General features: G+C 41.1%; 6 protein-coding genes across 15 annotated transcripts in view; 3 read left to right on the top strand and 3 right to left on the bottom strand.

Moving 5' to 3' along the window:
• Positions 1 to 100: 100 nt before the first annotated feature.
• Positions 101 to 2,104, top strand: LOC108623199 (U3 small nucleolar RNA-associated protein 15 homolog). Its single transcript, XM_018021539.2, has 5 exons — positions 101 to 215; positions 367 to 949; positions 1,010 to 1,230; positions 1,293 to 1,728; positions 1,790 to 2,104. Exons 1-5 carry the CDS (start codon positions 126 to 128, stop codon positions 2,023 to 2,025), a joined length of 1,566 nt encoding a protein of 521 aa, XP_017877028.1. The 5' UTR covers positions 101 to 125; the 3' UTR covers positions 2,026 to 2,104.
• LOC108623201 (programmed cell death protein 7) lies at positions 2,065 to 3,451 on the bottom strand. Its single transcript, XM_018021546.2, has 3 exons — positions 2,609 to 3,451; positions 2,338 to 2,539; positions 2,065 to 2,279 (listed from the first exon to the last, which is right to left on the bottom strand). The coding sequence occupies exons 1-3, from the start codon at positions 3,429 to 3,431 to the stop codon at positions 2,156 to 2,158; spliced, it is 1,149 nt and encodes a 382-aa protein (XP_017877035.1). The 5' UTR covers positions 3,432 to 3,451; the 3' UTR covers positions 2,065 to 2,155.
• LOC108623206 (Tubulin binding cofactor A) lies at positions 3,444 to 4,339 on the bottom strand. The gene is made up of 2 exons (XM_018021557.2): positions 4,014 to 4,339; positions 3,444 to 3,815 (listed from the first exon to the last, which is right to left on the bottom strand). The coding sequence occupies exons 1-2, from the start codon at positions 4,141 to 4,143 to the stop codon at positions 3,589 to 3,591; spliced, it is 357 nt and encodes a 118-aa protein (XP_017877046.1). The 5' UTR covers positions 4,144 to 4,339; the 3' UTR covers positions 3,444 to 3,588.
• Positions 4,340 to 4,413: 74 nt separating this feature from the next.
• Positions 4,414 to 6,668, top strand: meigo (Solute carrier family 35 member B1 homolog meigo). 2 transcript variants are annotated; one of them, XM_018021549.2, is made up of 3 exons: positions 4,414 to 4,502; positions 4,598 to 5,358; positions 5,486 to 6,668. In XM_018021549.2, the coding sequence occupies exons 2-3, from the start codon at positions 4,960 to 4,962 to the stop codon at positions 6,068 to 6,070; spliced, it is 984 nt and encodes a 327-aa protein (XP_017877038.1). In that variant the 5' UTR covers positions 4,414 to 4,502; positions 4,598 to 4,959; the 3' UTR covers positions 6,071 to 6,668. The 2 variants fall into 2 exon arrangements, with proteins under 2 accessions (XP_017877038.1, XP_017877039.1); XM_018021550.2 differs by lacking the exon at positions 4,414 to 4,502 and having other exon boundaries at positions 4,978 to 5,089; positions 5,158 to 5,358.
• A 100-nt stretch (positions 6,669 to 6,768) lies between these two features.
• On the top strand, positions 6,769 to 10,850 carry LOC108623182 (sodium/potassium/calcium exchanger 3). The gene is made up of 6 exons (XM_018021506.2): positions 6,769 to 7,674; positions 7,891 to 8,408; positions 9,016 to 9,241; positions 9,425 to 9,631; positions 9,814 to 10,122; positions 10,253 to 10,850. Exons 1-6 carry the CDS (start codon positions 7,590 to 7,592, stop codon positions 10,564 to 10,566), a joined length of 1,659 nt encoding a protein of 552 aa, XP_017876995.1. The 5' UTR covers positions 6,769 to 7,589; the 3' UTR covers positions 10,567 to 10,850.
• Positions 10,851 to 10,981: 131 nt separating this feature from the next.
• Positions 10,982 to 19,693, bottom strand: part of Hk (potassium voltage-gated channel subfamily A regulatory beta subunit hyperkinetic) — a 13,052-nt gene continuing 4,340 nt past the window's right edge. For 6 of the 9 annotated variants that reach the window (XM_026812081.1, XM_026812082.1, XM_026812079.1 and 3 more), the window contains 8 exons: positions 18,297 to 18,538; positions 17,119 to 17,332; positions 16,703 to 16,830; positions 16,391 to 16,597; positions 16,208 to 16,305; positions 16,027 to 16,083; positions 15,624 to 15,839; positions 10,982 to 15,448 (listed from right to left, as the gene is read on the bottom strand). In XM_026812081.1, the coding sequence (XP_026667882.1) occupies positions 15,347 to 15,448; positions 15,624 to 15,839; positions 16,027 to 16,083; positions 16,208 to 16,305; positions 16,391 to 16,597; positions 16,703 to 16,830; positions 17,119 to 17,332; positions 18,297 to 18,538 (1,264 nt within the window). In that variant the 3' untranslated portion in view covers positions 10,982 to 15,346. The remainder of the gene's footprint in view (positions 15,449 to 15,623; positions 15,840 to 16,026; positions 16,084 to 16,207; positions 16,306 to 16,390; positions 16,598 to 16,702; positions 16,831 to 17,118; positions 17,333 to 18,296; positions 18,539 to 19,693) is intronic. The other 3 variants (XR_003388934.1, XM_018021565.2, XM_018021566.2) reach the window with 3 other exon arrangements.

Raw genomic sequence — 19,693 nt, forward strand, 5'->3', positions numbered from 1 at the left:
CCGGTGGACAGTTCCTGGGACAATTATTTAGTACAAGAATCGACGAGACCAACTTCCATCAATTGTCAACAGGAGCTGTTTAATCCCCTCCACTGAATTTTATTACAGCTGACATTTTAAGAGAAATGGCGTCCTTCAAGAAATTAAATACTAAAGGATTCGCCAGACCGGGATCAGAAATAACGCCGGATACGGTATATTGGAAAAAGTACAGTGTAAGTACGTTACGGATAAGAACAATCAAAGTTCCTACTAGCTGCATAATATCATTCACTCAATGAGATCCACGTGTGTAGTACCTAACCTAACGGACAAACCTTCGCTTTGAATTATAAACTCTAAATTTATGCATTTTCGATTCGATAGGCTCCTGTTTTAGTTAAAGAATTCGGCCCAATTGATTACATTGACTTCTCACCGGTGGAACCGCATTACTTCGCTGTCACCTGTTCGGTCCGAGTACAGGTGTACAATCCAATTACGAAGTTAGTTACCAAAAATCTAAGCAGGTTCAAGGAAGCTGCTTATGGTGGATCATTTCGTAATGATGGTCGACTGATTTGTGCTGGTGGCGAGGAAGCTGTAATCAGATTATTCGACGTTAATACAAAGAGCCTTCTTAGACTCTTCTCTGGTCATAAAGCTGCTGTACACAGAACTTTCTTCACTGCAGACAATCTCCACATAGCTTCATTCTCTGATGACAAAACTACGATACTTTGGGACATTCCCAGCGAGAAACAGGTAATATCTTTCAATGAACATTCAGATTACATCAGAGCTGGTGCAGTTAGTCCAATCTCCAAAGACATATTCTTGTCTGGAGGTTACGACAAGCAGATACACATGTATGACACCAGAACAAGTCAGAAGATTCTTAGTGTAACTCACGAAGCTCCAGTTGAAAGTTTATTATTTTTACCTATGGGAGGAATATTCCTATCTGCAGGTATGTTAATACGTAATAAATGTGAAATATAATAGAATGGTGATATAATTGTCTGTTTAGGTGGGACAGAAATTAGAGTATGGGACGCGCTTGCTGGTGGGAGATTACTAGCAAAAATCGGCCAACATCACAAAACTGTGACATGCTTAAAAATAGCTTCGAACGGTTACAGAATTGTATCTGGTTCATTAGATAGACATGTAAAAATTTACGACTCCGGGACATATAAAACCGTCCATTCATTCGATTATCCGAATGCAATCCTCAGCATAGGAATTAGTGTAAGGAAGGTTTTCGGTTTTCAAACATTGAATTAAAAATTAAGCTTCGTTATTAATTACAGCCAAACGATGAAACGATAGTAGCTGGCATGGTAGATGGTTTGATCTCTGTGAAAAGAAGGGAAGAAAACGTGAAGAACGAAAAACCGCAACGGAAGAAAGTGTCGTACAGACATTCGGGGAAGAATTTACACACTCCTCAAGTAAATATCGTCGTCCACAGAGAGATGAAAGAGATCATGTCTAAGCACGATACGTGTTTAAGAAAGTTCGAGTATTCGAAAGCCTTAGACTGCGTTATGATGAACTACGTGGTAAATAAAACGCCGCATGTCACGGTTGCACTTATGCAGGAACTTATTAGAAGGCAAGGCTTGAAACAAGCTCTCAGTGCTAGGGATGGTAAATCTCTTGTGAATATTATCAAATTCTTGAACAGACATATAGGCAGTGTTCAATTTGGAAGAGTGCTGCTTTACGTGGCTAACGTATTAATGGGTAGGTAATATATTCTTCTTTTCGTAACTTCTTTTAACTGAGTAATCTAATTTTTTGCAAGATATCTACGAAGATCATTTGGACGAGCTTGCAGCCGAACCCCGGAAGATGTTCAGCATTTTAGCCTCGAAATTGGAAGAAGAAGAAAACTTAATATTAGCGTTGTCAGAATTGCAAGGGAAATTACATATGATACTATCTGCTGCTGAAACGGTACCTCCAACCCCAGCGAAAGATGCTTTGACCTTTGAGCCTTCGACTGCAGCTCAGAAAAATTTAATTTTAAGCATAGCATGAATGTAGGACGTAGGTATTCATTAACAAAAACTTTGTACATATTTTTCATGCACTTTAATAAAATTAAAACTGACTGATACATGCTCGAAATTTAAGTAGGTATTAAGATGTACATCGAAAACAATTATTCTTATGAAATTTCTTTTCTGAGGCACTTTTGCCATGCAGCAGAAGTTGGTTTAATAGGCATTACCCATCCAATTGGTATCGCCGATGCATCGTCCTCCGCGCTGATGTATTTGTCCCAGGCAGTTCTACAAATAAAATGAATTATAGAAATTTACGAGGATTGATAACGCAAGAAGAACGTACCTTATAGCAACGAAATTAGTTAAATCCATATTGCACTGATCGGATATCTTCTTCCCAAACAATACTTTCTCCCAATCGTCGAAAAGACTTCTCGTCTGTTTTTCAATTCTCTCTTCGTTGTCAGTTTTTAACATCAATTTCAAACCCTGTTCTTCTATAGAATATTCCCGATCGAGTTTCGACCACTGTTCCGTTAATTTCTCTGTAAACAAAGGGAATCTGTTAGCCAAAGTATTTATTACAAAAAAGCGCTCGAATGTTATGATAATACCAAGTATGTTATTGAACGCTTCGTCGGCTGCCGAAGATAAATGTTCCCCCCTTGCTCTGGCAATGTTTACTTTTACGTTCCGTAAATTTTTTAGTTCCTGTAGGAGGCCAAGATACTTCTTAGCATCGCTTCGTTTCCCTCTAACGTCGAAAAGAACCATGTCGGCATCTTTTCGTAAATTTTCTTCTTGCCTTTCTTTCTCTATTACAGCCTGTTCCTTTCTAATCCAGGAATCGATCTGTGCGTGCATTCTTGCTCTTCTTTCCGTTCTCGCTAATTTCTCTATATTCCATTTCTCTTTTTTCACTTTCTCCCTCAATCTTTTTCTCTTCCGTCTTTCCAAATCTCGTTTCAATTGCTTCAAGCAACTTTCGCTCTTAATAGGCTCCAACAGTTTAAGAATCTCTTCTTTCGCCGCACTGCAAACACTCATTTTCTCTTGCCATTCCTCTTCCGTTAAATTTTGATAATTCTGAAGCTCTGCACAATTTCTCTTCAATCTTTCGTTTAATTTATATATCGACGTTATAGCATTTTTTGCATATGCAATTTTTGATCTTCTCCATGTATTTCTCTGATCATTTTTATTATCTGACTGATCAGTTTCTTGGAGAAAATGCTCAATGTTTCTTTCATCGATTCTTCGGTTTTCTGTATTAGACATCGACGTGGCAGTCTTATCGGATGTATCAATTGGACAGATGTAATTGTGATATACATTCAGATTATAATTCATATTGTAAACAGATGGATTAATCGTATCGTAATGAGAATATCCGCAGTGTTGCATGGATTCCCCTGTAGAACTTTGACCGGCAAACATAATTGCTCGATAGATAATATTTAATTTTATTAAATATAAAATGTCTTAATAGTATCACGCTTTTATGAATTAAACGATTACTTTGCTTAAAAATCCTATGGTAAATGAAAATATAGTTCTTTTAGTTTTCGACAGAACTTTCATACAATTAATAGTTTTAACACATGTCCATGATTTCTTCTTCTTTGGGAAGTTGAGCCACTGCTTCTTGCAATACTTTTTCTGCTTCGATGTAGTCCTCAACTTCTTTTAAATCTTGCTCCGTTTCCAAGATATTTTTCAATTCTGCGTAGGCTTTTACAAGACGCCGCTGGCAATCTGGTACCATCATCAAAGACTCTTGCAGCACTTCTTCTTGCTTCTTTATATCGTAACCATCTTTATCTGTAAGTAAATCATAAATCATTCATCAAAAAAGAATTTAATGCACGTAGATTGGTAAATTTCTTGATCAACTGAACGTTTCAGCTTGAAGAAAAGAAAATTGGAGGAGAGCACGAAAACAAGCGAATGCCACGGGTATCGACGGGATCGAAATAACAGAAATCTACAATCTATCGATCAAACTCTGTGTGCTCTCACCCTGTTCCTTTAGTTTCTGTATCCTTTCGCGTTGCTGTGCTGCCTCTTTTTCGTAAGTGACTTTTTCTTTCGCGAGACGTTTCACTACTCCAGTCTTAATCTTTAGAGTTCTTATACGAGGATCGGACATCGTTTCAATTTAAATATTTTACCTCAGTTCCAGTAGCTTTCAATGATCAGAAACGTTTATTCTCTCCCCTTATAAGGTAAAACGAATAACTACCAAAGGAACTGAAACTTCGAACAGGTTATGTGAGGTTATGCCGAATTGTCGCTTGATTTTGCTTGTTGTGTGTCAGAGTGCCTTTGTTTCATTTATATAGAAACAGTGATGTGATGGGCAGTGGGCAGCTTTGGGCAGAGATAGATGAGTTGAGGTTGAGGAGGCTCATGAGCTCAGTTTTACTCACGGCATGGGTGGCGCTGCGGTGAAAACGTCCGTGGATCAACAGAACAGGCAGCAGAATAAACAAATGATTCCGGTTTTCTGTAAGCAAACACATTTATTATCCTTTTAAAAAAAGTTATTTATAGAATCAAACTTTTTGGATTCGTCATTACAATGTTAATTTAAAAATATTTAGTGACACTAGGCACTACTCCCACCGAAGTTCCCGGACCTGTGTTACGGTGTTACGACACCGTGATCTCTTTGTGCAGATGTGTGTCATATGTGTAACATGACGTTACGTGGAGCATGGCCGTGGTAGAACGTCACCGCACGAGGCACGAGCATAACCTATCCTCGAATGCCACGCGTACCGTACGTTTACATCCCGTTCTTCCATTGCATTCCACACGGAACGGTGGCATGTCTCGATCCTCCCGTCTTATCTGCCTATTGTGATACCGGTTTATGACCGGACGGAAAGAGTAACAACGCTCGTGGCCGATCTCCGCGCGATATCCACGCGAAGGCGACGGTAGCCCGGATCCGGAATCCAGAATGGCTTCGTCGGCGACAACGAGGCGTTTTAAACTATTGTTTTGCGCTCTCGGTATTTTTGTATGTTACTTTTACTTCGGCATGCTGCAGGAAAAGATTACGCGAGGACAGTATGGAGATGCGAAGAACGGTGAAAAATTTACGTATATGTTTAGCTTGGTTTTTGTGCAATGTTTCGTCAATTATTTGTTTGCCAAGGCTGGTTTGATGACGATCATGAAACAGCAGGGTGAAGATACCACTCCAAAACTATATTACATACTCTCTGCTCTCACATATTTGCTCGCTATGGTATGCAGTAACATGGCATTGCAATTTGTCAGTTATCCAACTCAAGTAATTGGAAAAGCTGGAAAACCAATTCCTGTCATTATACTTGGAGTATTATTGGGAAACAAGGTATGCCATATGGTTTCTCCTTCTTTCTACTTTGTTTCATTTCTTTTTTTCACATATATGCACGTGAAATTGCTCGTAATATTTGCTGATTATTATTATTAACAATTGCTTGCTAACTGAATTGCAGGTGTACCCGCCCAGAAAGTATGTGTTCGTCTTCTTGGTCGTTACTGGTGTAATTTTATTCATGTATAAGGATGGACCTCCGAAGAAACCAATGGATGCTGCGGGACAAACGGGATTTGGAGAACTCTTGTTGTTATTGTCGTTAACGATGGATGGTATAACCAGTGCCGTGCAGGAAAGAATGAAAGGAGAGCACAACACTAAATCCGGGCATATGATGTTGAACATGAATTATTGGTCCGTGATCTTTAGTACTGTGGCTATCGTAGCCAGCGGGGAGGTGTTCCAATTCGTTCGGTTCTTGCAAAGATATCCTGCAACTTTATGGCAAATAGTGACCGTTTCCATAGCTGGAGCATTCGGGCAATACTTCATATTCTTCACTATCGCAGAATTTGGTCCGTTACCGTGTTCCATCATAACTACAACGAGGAAACTGTTCACGGTGTTGGGTTCCATAATTATTTTTGGGCACAGCCTGTCCACCAGACAATGGTTGGGTACGTGCATAGTGTTTACCGGATTGTTCCTGGACGCTGTGTATGGTAAAACCGACAGGTCCTCCAAAAAAGAAGTAGCGAAATAGCGGATCGACGTGAACGCGTGGACGCGTTCATTCGATCGCATTTACTTCTTACCCCGCGAGCGGTCGTAAATCTTTCGATGTAACATGACCGCCTCGCATCTTGACGATGCGTTTCTCGCGTTGCGGTGAGATGTTCGCGAGCGACAGAATTCTAAAGTCCGAAATCTTCGCGAAAGCGATCTCGTGGCTTCTTGATTTTCGCTCGCGATGATCTATCGATGTATACGTGGCACCGATGCGTACTTACGTACGAGCGAAGAAAATTGGAACGAGCGATAGATCGATCTAACTATTATCTCCAATTCTTAATAAATATGATGCGTATGTATTACTTTTCTGTGTGTATGTATGCGTGTCGCGTATATATACATGTGCCGTGTGTATGTGGTACAATGCGAATCGCGTGTCTGATGTTTGTACGTGTTTTTTCAGATCGATCCTTTCGTAAACTTCGTCCGACCGTTTTCGTTTCGAACTCGATTCGTGATCGAGTTGTTCGTACGCACGGTAAATTCATTCCAATGACATAATAATTTTTTCGATGTATGAAAATCACAGAACCGATAATCGATTACCGAAATAAAAGAAAAGCTCTGAACATTCCGTGTGTGATCAGTAAAAAGTATGTATTACGACACCTTCCTTTGATTTCGATCCACCCGATAAATCGTTAGGACATTAGAAAGAGTACGAGATATTTCGAGGAATGGGTAGAAATAGCGAGGAGAGCGGGAGGGGTGAGAAAGGAGCGCCTGTCCAGCGACGGCGAAACGCCACCAATAGCGAATGTAATTTCAAAAGATAGAGCAATGAAATTAAGATTTCTCGCTTCCTCTTACATTCGGACACTCGACTGGAATAATATCGTGTATCCGATTGTGGGTCGAAGTATCGAAAAAACGTAATGAGTACAGCGCGTAGCTCGGCGCGTGAAAAATTCGAAGCCCTTGCAGTGCCGTGTATCCCAGTTTCCTGAGTACCATTAATTTATTTTATTTTTTATTTTTTTATCTGCATGAACACGCTTACATTCTGACTCTCGTCGAAACGAAACTCATTGCCATGGAGAGAGAGAGAAAGAGTGTATATTGTTCATTCATAGAGTTGTGGTCTAGTCGCACGTTCTTGGAGGTCGTGGATAGAAGAAATAAGAAAGTGGAGGAAAGGATCCATGTATGGGGGCATCCCCATCGTTTCTCTCTTTCCTTCTTTTTATCACGTCCGTCGATAATTGATTAAATACATGTTACAATGTATTTAATCAACCATCCGCGTTCAAATCAGCGGATTTCTTTGTTATCGAAAACTGAGAGAACATTGATGGTTCGAGAGATAATAACGTGTGACATGAATGGCTATTAGGAAGGGAGCGTAATCAGTTGAATCTAAGTGTCACTGATGCGCGAACTCCTGCTACTGAACAAGTGGTAGTTGAACGGTTCTCGTCGTCCGTGAGGAAGTCGTATCAATATTCGATTTATGCGAACAGTCGTCGACTTATTTCAAGAGCGCGCGCGAAATGAACCGAATACTGCTTTCCAAATGTTGCGCGTGTGTCGTCGTTGCATTATGGCTACATTTTCCTGTTATTTACGGATGGAACGGTAAGAACTGCGAGACAGACAGCGCGCCGCGGTATCCTCATTTTTTGCTCAAAGATTTGTATTGAAATAACTTTTCGAGCAACGTTTCTAAATGAAAAATTCGCATTGCGTTTTTTCTTCGTTTCGTCCTTTATTCTTTCTCTTCTAGTAGTAGCGTGCAATTTAATTGCAAGTTCATAAGACGATGAACGAGAGGGGATGTTGTTTCGTTTGCAGACTCGTCGCAGCCACCGCCGATTGATGCAGTCTCTGATTTATCAATCGGCACGAAGAATCAACAAGGATCAGTGACGATTCGTATATCTGGACAGGGACGATTGTTCGTAGATACAAGACAGGAGGATGGAAAACAGGAGGAGAAAACGGATTGTTCGGTTGCTGCCGCGGACAATTCCATGGACGATTTTCCCGTTGATCTGTTTACTCCAGATCAACGTCGCAATGGGGCCGTCGTGTTACACGCTTTACTCGGATTTTACTGTTTCGTAATGACTGCCTTCGTTTGCCACGATTACCTGCTACCATCCGTCGACCTTATATGCGTCAAAATGAACATTAGCACCGACGTTGCCGGCGCGACCTTTTTAGCGATGGCTAGTTCGTTTCCAGAAATGTTTGTTAATGTGATCGGGACGTTTTTGACGCAGTCGGATCTTGGTACCGGAACGGTGGTTGGAAGCGCCGTTTTCGATACGTTCGCGACTCCTGCTTGCGGAGCGTTGATTACCGCCCACGTAAGCAAACTTTTCACTCTGAACTTAAATGCACACTCGACGATAATTGCACACTAATCGACTTGATGTACAACTTTTTACGGAAACGACTTCTAGTCGCGATTATTGAAAATTTGAAGGTCTTTCCTTGGAGTAACACTAACCGGTCACGTTCAGCTATTTGCCGCTGATAATAGAAGAATGCGTGTTTTTAGATTACGACTGTGCGTCTATTAGCGATGATAATTGATAGATCCCTTCTCGCTTCTTGAAACGGGCTCTTGCTCTTTGCACGATTCAAGATAAAAGTCCGATAAGGATCTAATTTTACATTCCATCTGATGATACTCTCTGTTGTTTGTCTCTCGATCGATTTCTCACGATTTAATTAATTTCGTTCGACGTTCCGTTCTACAGAGAAGAGTAAACAACAATTTTTAAAAATGTGATCTATTTCTCGGATCGGTTCCAAAATCTGTTATCCGGTTCGCATGTTTCGAAATAGACTTGGACAACTTGACGAACTTTTTATATAAATCTCGAGTAGTTAAAAATTACGTTGCCGACGTTTTTCTGACCTTGGCCGAGTTCATTTACCCTGTTTTTTTCTGCTTTTCCTGATCGACAGGCGATTCCTTTGGAATGGAAAACATTGACACGAGACTGTACAGTGTACGTGATATCTGTAGCAACGTTGGTGATAATAATGTGGGACAATTGGATTACATGGTACGAATCGGTAATCCTGATAGCGTTGTTCGTGTTTTACTTGATTGTGCTGTTTTCCGGCAAAAAAATCAAACTGTGTGCTCGCAGAGTCGGCGGTCGTTTCTGTACCACAACATCCGCGAAGCGTAAGTACCGCGTTGCAGAGCGCAGCGTTAGCATGATTAATTACTTCTAACGATTAGCGATTTGCACCTTCGTTCGTTCGTTCGCACGTTCGTTTAACAAAAGATCGCTCCAGTCCAGATGGATCAGGATGTGAAAATGCAGGAAGGATAAAAAGCAATGCGACTCATTGTGATTGATTGCAGTGTCGAATATAGCCGAGAATTCGGAGAATTGTCTGACCCCTGATGGAATTTATAAACTACGCTCTCAAAATGACATTTATATCATCGACGCGGATCATAGAGAAAACTCTAACGAAGCGGAAAGGCGACAGGACGGTATCCCTGAAACGACGAGCCCTACGCTGCATTCCTTCAACGATGAGGAACCAAAAGAAATTTCTATGTCCGGTAACGCTATAATACGTACATTATGTAAGGATTGGTTTAAGGTGGTGATTGCCACGTAGACGTAGAAGTATATTTGAACTGATTCTAAAAATGATAGCTGTTGCTTTTGCTCCACTGTTGTTATATTCGTCGCACGCCCCACGGTTCACCCCACGGCTTTGCCGGTTGTATTATACTTACAGAGCGTTTATTCACTTGGCCAAAGCAAAAAAGTGTGTTAGGAAAATTGTGGTACCTGTCAACTTGGCCATTGACGTTTCTGCTTTTTATAACGATACCCGACTCCAGAATCGAACGGTTGAAGAACTGGTATCCAATAACGTTCGTTGTAAGCGTCATTTGGATAGGAATTACTTCCTATTTGCTCTCCTGGATGATGACTGTGATCGGTGAAACCGCAGGAATACCGGATTCTATCATGGGTTTAACGTTTCTTGCCGCCGGTGGAAATGTGCCGGAAGTCGCATCCATAGCGATTTTAGCGAGGAAGGGTAAGTCTCCGCTTTGGTTTTTGGTTACGGTTTTGGTTTCGATTTTCACACCTTTCTTGTTTCTCTTTTCTTTTATCGTTTTGGTCCTCTCAACTGGCTGTGGTTTTTATGATACTCCACCACCGCGTAGGGGATGGAAATATGGCTATGAGTAATACGTTGGGCGCGAATATCCTGGACATCCTACTGTGTCTGGGTTTACCTTGGACTATAATGTGTTTGATGACGGGCACCGACTTAAAAATCGAATCGGGAACGCTGTCGTACAGCGTGCTCTCGATAGTTGCTTGCATAATCGTACTTTATGCAGTCATATGGTTTTACAACTTTGAATTAAACAAAAAGGTCGGCGTGATATGCTTGTTACTGTACATGACATTTGTAGTGTTCGCCAGTCTTGTAGAAATGAGAGTGTTCGCACCCGATGGTGGGAAGTCGTGTTAGCAATGGATAAAATTCAACACTTTCGATATAATCTGTACGTATGTACATTGTTTTCATGTTTTTCATCGACTTGTTATATTGTACATACTACATACCACTGTAAATATGTATATATAATATATATATATATACGATGTAACGATCGACCGATCGCTGTCCTAAACTAAAATTACAAATGGTCAAAACTTAATGACGATGGAGAAGCGGGTCAACGTGTCGTGCAATATCGATGATGACCAGTCGTAACCGTTATTCGTTGATCGACGGTGTCATGTGTATTTTTAATAAACGTTTAATTTATTTTAACGTTGAACGAGTCATCATCGTTTCTCTCTGTGCGTCGAAACGTGTTGCACATCCCCTTGCGGCGCGCGAGAACGCCGAACGGAAGAAACAAGGCGTAAGACAACGTACATACTTTCTCTTCTCTTTTTTATTTATAATTCTTTCAAAATAGTCTCCTAAGTACTCGATACATTGCTTAGAACATTGGTATAAGTTTTCGAAAGACTTTGAAAATCTTGTTGTTCTTTAATAGTGTTTAGTTCCCGTGTGTTACGCGTTCGTCCGACGATGAGCGTTGGATTTATTGGATTTCAGTTCGATGAAACGCCGACATTTTCCATTTTCCCAATTCTCTTGTTGCGGCGAAAGAAAAGATTCGGTGGCGAGGCAAGATCGAAGAAACGACTCGGGTCTAATCACGAACGAAACTTGATCGCGTCGAGCATCGTTATCTTAATCAAAAATTATCGTGTACTTCGTTGTTTTTATCTCGCGTAATATTATAAACTCGAGGTTGGTTGACCGCGCGGTTTGCGCTGGTAATTACAATACTCAATATGGCTAGACAATCTAGCGTCTAGAAACGTATGATTGCTGATTACAGAACTACGTGCAATTGTTCGGTCGATTCCACCTATTTTTTATTAATCCAATGTCTTTAGATCATCCGTTGGATTAAACGGTCGATGATTAAATCAGTTCGCGAATGAATTGGTGCTTTCCATCGACCTTTCATCGTGCGCGATACCTGCACGGTTAGATATAAATACACATCTTACATTTCCCATCGCGATATTAATTAATTGGGTAAATGAAGATAATAACGATATAAGATAGTTGCATAAACAATTGAACGCGTTCATGTGTTAAAATAAGATATGACACGAGAAGAGATACCGACGCTCAGCAGCTCGTAACGAGTGTAAGCGGATGGAGTTTGAAAGAGTTCGAGACCGATTATTCGGGTATCGATCGATCTCAGGAACCTTAGTAATATTAAATCTGGATTACGATTATAATTCAGTGTCTCAGGAATTTCATACATCCTTCCTACTTGCGCGACTTTTCGTAACTACGAAGCGATGATATGCTTGTGAATATTGTATGTATGTACTATGTCCATACATAGATACTCGTATCGATCTGATTAATCGATGAAAAAATGATTCATAGTTACGAAACGCGAGTTAAAAATATATTTTTACTCAGAAAGTAAGATTAACTTTAATTTTGTTATCTACGGTTTATGATTGAACGCTGATAAATACACTATAAAATCAACCACCGATCGCCATAAATCATTCACCGATCTTCCTCTCTTTCTTCGCCTTTGTTCTTTTCCTTCTTTCCTTTCCCCGAAACGGTTGCATATCGACTTGTTTTCGACACGATCGACTGCGAGAGGGATTGTTCGCGCTCGGAACACAGTTGAGGCATTTCATAATTAGTTTTTAAACGATCGTTCTTACCGTGGCTTTCGACAAGATTCTCTGTTCGTGACAAAACGGTCGACGTTTTGGCAGTTTGTTTAATTTTCTCCCTGATCGAGTCGAGTTTTTCGAACTTAGACTCGATTGTGTTTCCTCCGAAATGTCTTTGCCGCCTCGCGCTTTAACATAGCGGCTGGGGATCGAATAGCTATTTTATTTTTCGCGCGCGTTACGCGCGTTCTCAAGTATTATAATTACGTTACGTAGTAGTACGTTACGTCCCGATAAAAACTTCCGTGGAAAATATTTATTAGTTGGCAATCTGCGTGAAAAATCGCTAAACAATTAGCGTAATCGGCAAAAAGCGTAGCGAGCGTTGCGAAGATCGGTACACGATCTGTATTTATCGTCTTCTTGTCGTCGATAATCGTCGATCGTGCGTGCGCGCGCGCGCGCGCCCGTGCACGTGGCTACCGATCATATTTGTTTGGCTGTGTTTATTCTCCGCGCGCGCGCGTACGCACCGGTAGATAAAAAATGCCAAAGATAATCGCGACATGGCTTAATCGTATCGCAATCTTTAAAACTAATCATTGTGATCAATTGGAATTACATTAAAATCGTCCCCTATTCCCACATATCGCTTGTCGTCACTGTTCAGAGACCCTGCGCTTATTCTCCTTCCCAATTCTTCTTCATCCTGCGAAAGTAAGATCACGCTCTTTCACGTAGTTGCTCTGACCCGCTCGTTGCTATATTAATTTTACGACGCGTCGCGTCGCGGTTTCAGCATCGCTAAAGGACGGTTTTGATTCTAAGAACCGAATACGAGAGACCGAAACATTTCTTGTGTGAGACGTAGCGGACACAGTCGCAGATAACTTGACGAATCGAATGTTAACCGTACAGCCAGAAAAACTCCCTTTGTACGATCTTGACGAAATCTCTGTTTTTCTGTTAGTACGAACGTTTCCACGTTCGTCAAATACGATGTCGATCGTCCTTCCGTTTGTTCGTTCCAGCGTATCCAGCGGTTTCGCAGAGAGATGCCAGACCGCGTAAAAAACGCGCGCGATACGTAATATTGTAATTTTCTCCTGGTTGCTTACCGGCCGTTCGTGCTTTTATATCTTTCTAGTTATTTATATACTTATCTAACTGAAAGTAGTTGTACCCAACTACGCGTATCTACTTAATTGCCTACCTGCCTACGTCATTTTACCTATCTATTGTGTACGTAGTCGCTCAGCTAGCTAATTAGCTAGTGTACGCGGCACCTTAATTATTTTATTCTTCTGTTTCTTACGTATAACAATATAATTATTATTATTATTGTTATTATTATTATTATTATTATTATTATTATTATTATTATTATTATTATTATTAGTAATTTCGGGATATGTAGGCACTCCGCGTACATACATAATGCATTATATGTACATACGTAGCTAATTAACTGACCCGAGCAAACTAGCCATCTCTGCTGATAACGAACGGCATAGAACGGCAAGAATTAATTTTATGTTAATGGTGGATTTATGTTATTTACTTGTTTGATAACGACGAACATGGGGAAAGAGCGACGATGTTCGACGCGGACTCTTCGAAGGAACGATTTCGACAATTATGATCGACGGTGAACTCCTCCGCGACGTTCGCGGTGGTCGAATGGTACTCGTGCGAATCGCGCAACTATATGGATCGTAGTTGTAGTCAAAAATATTTATTGCATGTCGGAGCGCAGGATTTGTGAAACGATAAAACGGCACGAGACTGGTACGGTTCCAAGCTGAAAAGTAACTGTATGCAACAACGTTACGTTGTTAATAAAGACGTTGCTAACACGCGCTATTTACATATTCGAATGAACACTTGGATCACAATGAATCGTGGACAAAGATTCGACCAGACGACCGGTAGTCTCATAGAAAATCCGAGTTCGGTCATACTTCCCCTCGGCCAACTCGAAAACACAATTAGTGAATGTTACAATGATCTCCGCTTACACGTATTTACACGCCTCTACCCCGTTCAGTGCACGTCTTTTATATCCCTACATGCTCTTCTAATTGTCATCACCGTTATTGTATCACGCTCGTGATTCTCTATTAGATAGTGAACTAGATTAATTTTCTTATTGAATTTCCACGAACGCAGAACGCTCCTCGAACAAATTGGTCTCGAATGACCTTGAACAACCTCGATTTGAGCTAGCAGCAGGCAGAACTATATAGTTATGTATAAGAAGAGGGACGAGTTTCCAAACGTCGCCGCCGCCGCCGCCGCCGCCGCCGCTTAGATAGACAAGAATGAACTAGCGATAGAAGACACTAAACAATTTCCAGGACGATTAGATTCCCAAGTCCGCCGACGTATGTACGTGCGCGTACGCACTGACAGAACAGGATATACGTAGTACGGCTGTAACATGCAACGGTGCCAATGTGTCAAACGTGTGCGTCACGATAACGTCCCGAATCGATGCACACTAATCGTAATCGTAAGCGGGTACCACTGTAAAAACAACTCCGCACGTATCTCGAGTAGTACACGCGATTAATGTAATCATAATCGTAATCGTAACCGCAACCGTAACCGGTAAGTATTGTCATCGATTCATTTTGCGTGAATATACGTGCATACGTTCGCGTTCGCGGCTGATCTAATTCACTTCGCCGCGTGTCTAGGTACATATATGTGACGCATATTTATTTACCTATCGATCGCAATACGATCGTTCTCGTCAACGTCTTTCTCATCGTCTTTCTTTTTATTTTATACTCTGATCTGGCTCGATTCGAGTGTTCCGTCCATGCGTAGTTGGACGAGTTATCTCGTATTCGTACGCGATCCGATCCAGTGTCAAAAGTGTGCAGGAAAAATTTATGCAGTTTTAAAACGTGTGGTTTCTGTATCTGTGGTTATTGTATCTCGCAGAACGGTATCTTCCCGGTTAACTCTTTCGTCTGTTCTTGATCCTGGCTGTTGGCGCCCTCGCTTTTCGGACTGCCACCACCGTCCTCTAACGAACCCCCACCGCTCCCGTGGGGGCAAATTGATTGTCATCTAAGCGCCAGCGTCGAGATCATCGGGGGCCGCGTCGGTTTATTATCCAGAATCCTCTCAATCTCACTCATTATGTTCGCGTTCAGCTTTGGTATCAACTGAAATCAATTAAAAATTAGATTCAAGGATTCTCACACACATCAAATCGCTATTAAACTCGTATTTGATCTTTCTATAAATTATCTCCTTATTTATTAAAATAAGAATGAACTATTGACGATTATCTCCTCATACCCTTACACACACACACACAGAAGGATTCCTGTGAATTACCTGTAAACTTTGAAGACTCTCGTATAGTTGATCTATGTTTGACGCACCGAGGAGAAGGCACTGAACACTTTCATTCTTTAAAGACCACGCGATAGCCAACTGTCCGAATGAGCAACCGAGTCGTTCGGCGAGCGCGCAAACGTCCCGCAATTTGTCCGAATATTTCCGCGTCTCGGTCTCGTCGGTTGATTTTTCTTTCCACCCGTATCCGTCCTGCTGGAAGGTAACAGGATGAAATGAAAGCAAGCGTGCGTAATGCATTTGCTCCGTATAATCATTTCTTTTCTCGAGATGGGAAATAAGATACGTATAATGACGATAGTGAGTACGATGAAAAAAAAAGATGGAAGATATGCATTCATATTTATTATTATCTAATGGAAAAACTAAATTAGATACATACTTCTTTGTACAACGATTGCGTTTCATCTTCTGTCCAACTGAACGACGAATATTTATTCTGAAATTAATAAACGTCGCGAACGCGTTAGTCGTTGCCAACGAACAAACTGATCGAATTTTCATTTTTTGTTTCTTTAATAAGTCTTTGTTCCTTTAAGCATTATTATTTCTTATTGAATTACCTTGTAGGAAGATCTGGATAAAAAAGAGACTCCGTAATCGTCTGGTTTCGAGGAAACCATTCCGATCGTAACTGTGGACCACGCCATCAACCCGACACCTGTCGATCAGACAGAAAAAACTGTACATAGTAAGTTGAAAATTGTCATTGCTCGGACGTTTATAGAGATGTGAACGTGAATTACCAATTTTATTGTACAATTCGGGCATGTACAGTTCCGGTTTTTCCCTGTAGAACAAATGATATTCGGCCTGTTCGACGATCGGCGTGACGCAATTAAACTGTCGACAATTCGTGTAAGCCTCCATTATCTCAACCGGGGTCCAACGAGACGTACCCCAATACATCACCCATCCTTTGCTTATCACATAATTCATAGCGCGTACTATTTCTGAAAGGGAATATTACGAGAAGACGATTGAACTTTCGAATCGAACCATTTCACCCTTTCGTTAAACGTTAAAATATACGCTAGCGTCGTAAACGGAAAACGTACCTTCCATGGGACACATTGGGTCCACCTTGTGTATCATTACGATGTCGATGTACGACAATTGTAATCTGACTAAAGATGCTTGCACCGATTCGATTATGTGTTTGCGTGACAATCCACGTCCCTCCGCCCTGTGATCGTAAGTGTTTCCTGAACGTCGAATCGACTTTCTTCATGAATTTAACTTTTGCGAGTTTGCACGACATTTCGTCGCGAAATACAATAGAACGCGGACAACCAACATGCGATACTCTGAACCGATCTTATCTTCAGCGTAATATCTAACTTACATATCATTTTAAAATGCTTCGAATTAATCTTATCCGTATCTTTGCTCTACTTTCAGACCTTTCGAATTAATTAGAGCCGCAATCGGGAGAGTTATCGGGCCGTTTTATTAAAACGGTTCCACCACTCACTTGGTATTCCAGTATATCTTGGTGGTAACAACGTAGGTCGACCGATTCCAAGCGCGTCGCAACAAAATTCGGCCGAACTGTATCTCCGCCCTGTGCCCGCTGTGAGCCTCGCTCAAGTCGAACACGTTTATCCCGCTGTCGTAGGCGAGAGCAACGACAGCCTCGGCCGCTTCCTCGTTGCTGCAACCCCCTATGCCAAAAGTTGTCCACGTACCTACGCGTACAGAGTAATTTCGTTAGCTCGCGGATGAGTGCTCGCACGCTCTCTTTCCGGATTTACGTGCGCGCGCGCGTGTTTTCTCATTTTCTCGCCTACACCTACCGTTCTTTTCCCGTTCGTCGGCAATCGCATCGTGGGAATCGACCTAGAACATTGCCTACGTATCTTGTGCCCTACTTACGCTCTTTCACACTCTTATCTTTTATTATCAGGAGCCAAACATGTTTTTCGCGATAAGCGTAGACACAGTCTCACATTTTACACGTATTTGTGAAAATATCCCCTGATTCATCGTTTAATAAATTCGACAGTAGCAACGGCAACAAACAACGGCAACAGCGACAGCAACAGCAACAGGAACATCAACGAGTAGAACGATCAATAATTCAGTCAGCCGTTAAACGAAGTCGTTGCGTTTGTTTGTTCGTCCGTTCGTCTAACTGTTATCTGCTATCTGCCGTTCGTGCACATGTATTGCTGCTTATTTAACAGATGAATTTCTATTGCAAAAGCGTACATGAAAAGCTTTCATGCCCATCCCGACCGAGAGACATTCGAGGATCGAGTATCAGTATTATTGGTGCAGCAGAAAAGAAAGACGAATGCCGCGTCGTGGAGCCGCTAGCAGGGAATACATAAAAGGACGGAGTACAAAGCGTGGCTTAAGCTGTCGATAATGGGTATGCGACATATAAATATAGTCAGCATTCAAAGATTTCTGAGGAATGGAAATTCATCGAGGATTCGCTGGGTAGTTTTAGTTAACGAGATAAGGAGGTCGCCGGTGTGTAGTGTTCATGGATCGGGTATCATCGTGAAACGAATTTAAAGGGGTCGTGGGGAAAGGTCATTATGTGCATCGAAGCGATACATCGAGAATGGAATTGAAAACGGATCGGGTAAAAACCGCGGTATCTCAGTTCGTTACTACGAAAGTGGGGGAAAACATTCAGCGTACCTAATCCAACATTGGAAACACGTAGACCGCTTTTGCCCAAGTTGCGGTAGCGAATACCTGGCGAAGGATGCTGTAAGCGTTGCGCTTGTGCGGCAATGCAGTTAGTCAGTAGCTGTTCCTTCGTTCCAGCTGTATTGCAATGTACCCCGGAGTCGCCGCCAACGCCACCGCCGCCGCCTCCGCCTCCTCCGCCGCCGTTAAACTCTTCCATGCAATCCAGACTCGCTATAGGTGCACGGCAGCTGCGCGTATATAAAGAAGTACACACACAATGTATTAATAGAGCACATAGCGATCGATATTGCTGCTCGATATACCGACGAAACACCATATAAACATTTGCAACTAAACATTTGCGGCACGATCATTCCGCGCGACACAAGCTTCCGTCGTTATTGTCCGTCGCGCTTGTTCCTTAAACGTTTCTTGTGGCCACTGTAAGTGTACATAGTACATAGATACGCACACGTACGTACATACATACATACACACACTGATGTCGAAAAGCAGTAATAGTAATAGATTGGGAGTATTCGATCTCTCGTCTCTCTCTCGTCTGTACATACATACGTATAGCGCATAACGCGTACATGTGCATGTATAGGAGCATAAATAATAATAACAATAATAATAACAATAACAATAATAATAATAATAATAATAATAATAATAATAATAATAATAATAATAATAGTATGTTGATGTATGATTAGAGGGTTTCGAGTCTCCTAATCCTACCGATAAATACAGATTCAGATACAGATACGAATAACTAATTTGTTCAGAATACAGTCGGATATCTGGCAATCGAATTACATAATTCAATGAGTTTCTAGTCTAGTAAAAGTCAAAACATCTGATCGAGTTGACAGGAGAACATATTTTAAGGATGTAATGGCTATACAGTCAATCCCAAAAGTTTATGTACCTTAGAAAAACGCATTTCCTATAATTAAAAAGAAATCAGACGTCGGAAGAATAATGCTAATAATAAATAGCTACGTGCTAAAAAGTATAGAAGGAAATATCCAATTAAGTATTGACGATGACGAAAATTTTTTTTTCAAAATTGCGAAAAATGCTTCAAATAAAAGTTGTTTTCCTTCTAACTTCGATATTTAACGACTCACGTATGATTATTTGGCATTTTATTGATATTGACAAAATCCGACCATCCCAGCGTTGAAACGGCGAACTTTTGGCAAAAAATTTCATTTTTCCTTAATTACTCCTAAACCGTTGAATCTATGGAAAAATTGCATATGACCTTTCTTATAGAGGATGACGAGATCTACAATTTCTGTATAAAATTTTTTCGCTAGCATTAATATTTAACGAGTTATTGACGAAAAACGAAAAAACAGTTTTTTGCATATTACTCGTAAACTATTGACGCT

The sequence above is a fragment of the Ceratina calcarata genome, unplaced genomic scaffold (assembly GCF_001652005.2).
Source record: "Ceratina calcarata isolate Rehan_Ccalc_2016 unplaced genomic scaffold, ASM165200v1 scaffold255.2, whole genome shotgun sequence".
Lineage (NCBI taxonomy): Eukaryota > Metazoa > Arthropoda > Insecta > Hymenoptera > Apidae > Ceratina > Ceratina calcarata.

Bases quoted from the DNA above. Each gene is read 5' to 3' on its own strand.
- LOC108623201 (XM_018021546.2), bottom strand. From the start codon at position 3,431: ATGTTTGCCGGTCAAAGTTCTACAGGGGAATCCATGCAACACTGCGGA. The intron at 2,540-2,608 runs GTATTATCATAA...CTTTGTTTACAG, and splicing joins AGCGTTCAATAACATACTTG to AGAAATTAACGGAACAGTGG. The intron at 2,280-2,337 runs GTACGTTCTTCT...TTTTATTTGTAG, and splicing joins ACTAATTTCGTTGCTATAAG to AACTGCCTGGGACAAATACA.
- meigo (XM_018021549.2), top strand. From the start codon at position 4,960: ATGGCTTCGTCGGCGACAACGAGGCGTTTTAAACTATTGTTTTGCGCT. The intron at 5,359-5,485 runs GTATGCCATATG...ACTGAATTGCAG, and splicing joins GAGTATTATTGGGAAACAAG to GTGTACCCGCCCAGAAAGTA.
- LOC108623206 (XM_018021557.2), bottom strand. From the start codon at position 4,143: ATGTCCGATCCTCGTATAAGAACTCTAAAGATTAAGACTGGAGTAGTG. The intron at 3,816-4,013 runs GTGAGAGCACAC...ATTTACTTACAG, and splicing joins ACAGAAACTAAAGGAACAGG to ATAAAGATGGTTACGATATA.
- LOC108623182 (XM_018021506.2), top strand. From the start codon at position 7,590: ATGAACCGAATACTGCTTTCCAAATGTTGCGCGTGTGTCGTCGTTGCA. The intron at 8,409-9,015 runs GTAAGCAAACTT...CCTGATCGACAG, and splicing joins GAGCGTTGATTACCGCCCAC to GCGATTCCTTTGGAATGGAA. The intron at 9,242-9,424 runs GTAAGTACCGCG...GATTGATTGCAG, and splicing joins TACCACAACATCCGCGAAGC to TGTCGAATATAGCCGAGAAT.
- LOC108623199 (XM_018021539.2), top strand. From the start codon at position 126: ATGGCGTCCTTCAAGAAATTAAATACTAAAGGATTCGCCAGACCGGGA. The intron at 216-366 runs GTAAGTACGTTA...TCGATTCGATAG, and splicing joins TATATTGGAAAAAGTACAGT to GCTCCTGTTTTAGTTAAAGA. The intron at 1,729-1,789 runs GTAGGTAATATA...ATTTTTTGCAAG, and splicing joins CGTGGCTAACGTATTAATGG to ATATCTACGAAGATCATTTG.